This window comes from Rhea americana, unplaced genomic scaffold (genome assembly GCF_003343005.1).
Source record: "Rhea americana isolate MKP2758 unplaced genomic scaffold, rheAme1 scaffold_5, whole genome shotgun sequence".
Lineage (NCBI taxonomy): Eukaryota > Metazoa > Chordata > Aves > Rheiformes > Rheidae > Rhea > Rhea americana.
This window is the reverse complement of record NW_028186645.1, coordinates 2,505,927-2,507,501: the sequence shown is the minus strand read 5'-3', so window position 1 is coordinate 2,507,501 and position 1,575 is coordinate 2,505,927. Positions and strand designations below refer to the sequence as shown.

The 1,575-nt window shown below is 72.0% G+C and overlaps 1 protein-coding gene across 1 annotated transcript in view; it reads left to right on the top strand.

The window, feature by feature from the left end:
* The first annotated feature begins 206 nt into the window (after positions 1–206).
* YY1 (YY1 transcription factor) overlaps positions 207–1,575 on the top strand; it is a 25,229-nt gene continuing 23,860 nt past the window's right edge. The window contains exon 1 of the mRNA XM_085317448.1: positions 207–1,171. Within this exon, the coding sequence (XP_085173574.1) occupies positions 475–1,171 (697 nt within the window). The 5' untranslated portion in view covers positions 207–474. The remainder of the gene's footprint in view (positions 1,172–1,575) is intronic.

The following is a 1,575-nucleotide window of genomic DNA, read 5'->3' as shown; positions in this document are numbered from 1 at the left end:
GCTGACGCCGCCGAGGCCCCCGTTGGCTGCTCGCCGCCGGGAGGCGCGCTCCTCATTCGCAGCGCTCCCTGATAGGCTCGCGGCAGGACGTGGAGGCGGGCCGCTGAGGCACGGCGCGTCCCCGTAGGCCACCGCGTCCGCCTGGGCGAGCCGTGGGCGTCCGGGGCGTCGTGATTGGCCGCYGAGCGGCGGGGAGGCGGGCCGCGGCGGCAGCGGCCTCCCGGGGCTGGGGTCCGTCTCGGCGGTAGCAGCGGAAGTCTCGCGAGGGAGCGTAGCCGGGATTTGGCGGCTGGCTGCCTCCCTCCCTCCCTCTCTCGCTGGCTGTGAGGAGCTGGTGTTTGTGTGGAAGGGGGAGGAGGAGGCGAAGGAAGGGAAGCAAGAGGAGCCCGAGCCCCACCATCCGCTGAGGGGAGCGGACCGGAGCCCCTCTCCCCGCCCGCTGATCTCTCTCCCCCCCCTCCCCCTCGCCCCACCATGGCCTCGGGAGACACCCTGTACATCGCCACGGACGGCTCGGAGATGCCAGCCGAGATCGTGGAGCTGCACGAGATCGAGGTGGAGACCATCCCGGTGGAGACCATCGAGACCACCGTGGTGGGCGGCGAGGAGGACGAGGAAGAGGAGGACGAGGACGAGTGCTGCGAGGAGTGCGGCCCGCACCACCCGCCCCATCACTACCACCACCACCAGCCCATGATCGCGCTGCAGCCGCTGGTCTCGGACGGGGACCCCAGCGGGGCGGGTGGCGGCGCGGCCGGCGGCGGCGGGGGACAGCTCCATCTGCACCACCACCACCAAGAGGTGATCCTGGTGCAGACCCGCGAGGAGGTGGTRGGGGGAGACGACTCGGACGGACTACGGGCCGACGACGGCTTCGAGGACCAGATCCTCATCCCGGTGCCGGCCCCCGCCGGGGAGGACGAGTACATTGAGCAGACCCTGGTCACCGTGGCCGCCGCCGGCAGCAAGAGCGGAGGCGGCGGCTCCTCCTCGGCCGGTGGAGGAGGCCGCGTTAAGAAGGGCGGCAGCGGCAAGAAGAGCAGCAAGAAGAGTTACCTGAGCGGGGGAGGCGGCGGCGGGGCCGAGGGCGGCGGCGGCAGGAAATGGGAGCAGAAGCAGGTGCAGATCAAGACCCTGGAGGGGGAGTTCTCGGTCACCATGTGGGCCTCGGGTAAGTGCGCGGCGGACCCCTCCCTCCCCGGGCCCTGGGCCCTGCCGGGGGCTCCCCGGCTCGGCCCGGACAGTTTTGTTTTGAAGGGAGGCCATGTTTTGATGTGTGTGATGGGCGCCGCCATGTTCATCGCCAGGGCAAGTATGGCGGCTCCCCCGAAAAGATGGCGGGGTCTGCGCTGCTGCTGCCGCTGCTGCTGCCCGGCTCCGGCGGGGGGAAGGAAAGATGGCGGCGGCCGCCAAGATGGCGGCGGCTGAGGGGGGTGCGGGAGGGAGGGAGGCAGCGCGCCGCTGGCTCCAGGACTAGGCCGCAATGGCGTAGTTTCTGCAGCAGGGGGAGGCGGGGTGCGCGGGCGGGCACACGGCGCGGTGCGGGGCGAACCCAGCCTCCTCGCTGCTCCCCCC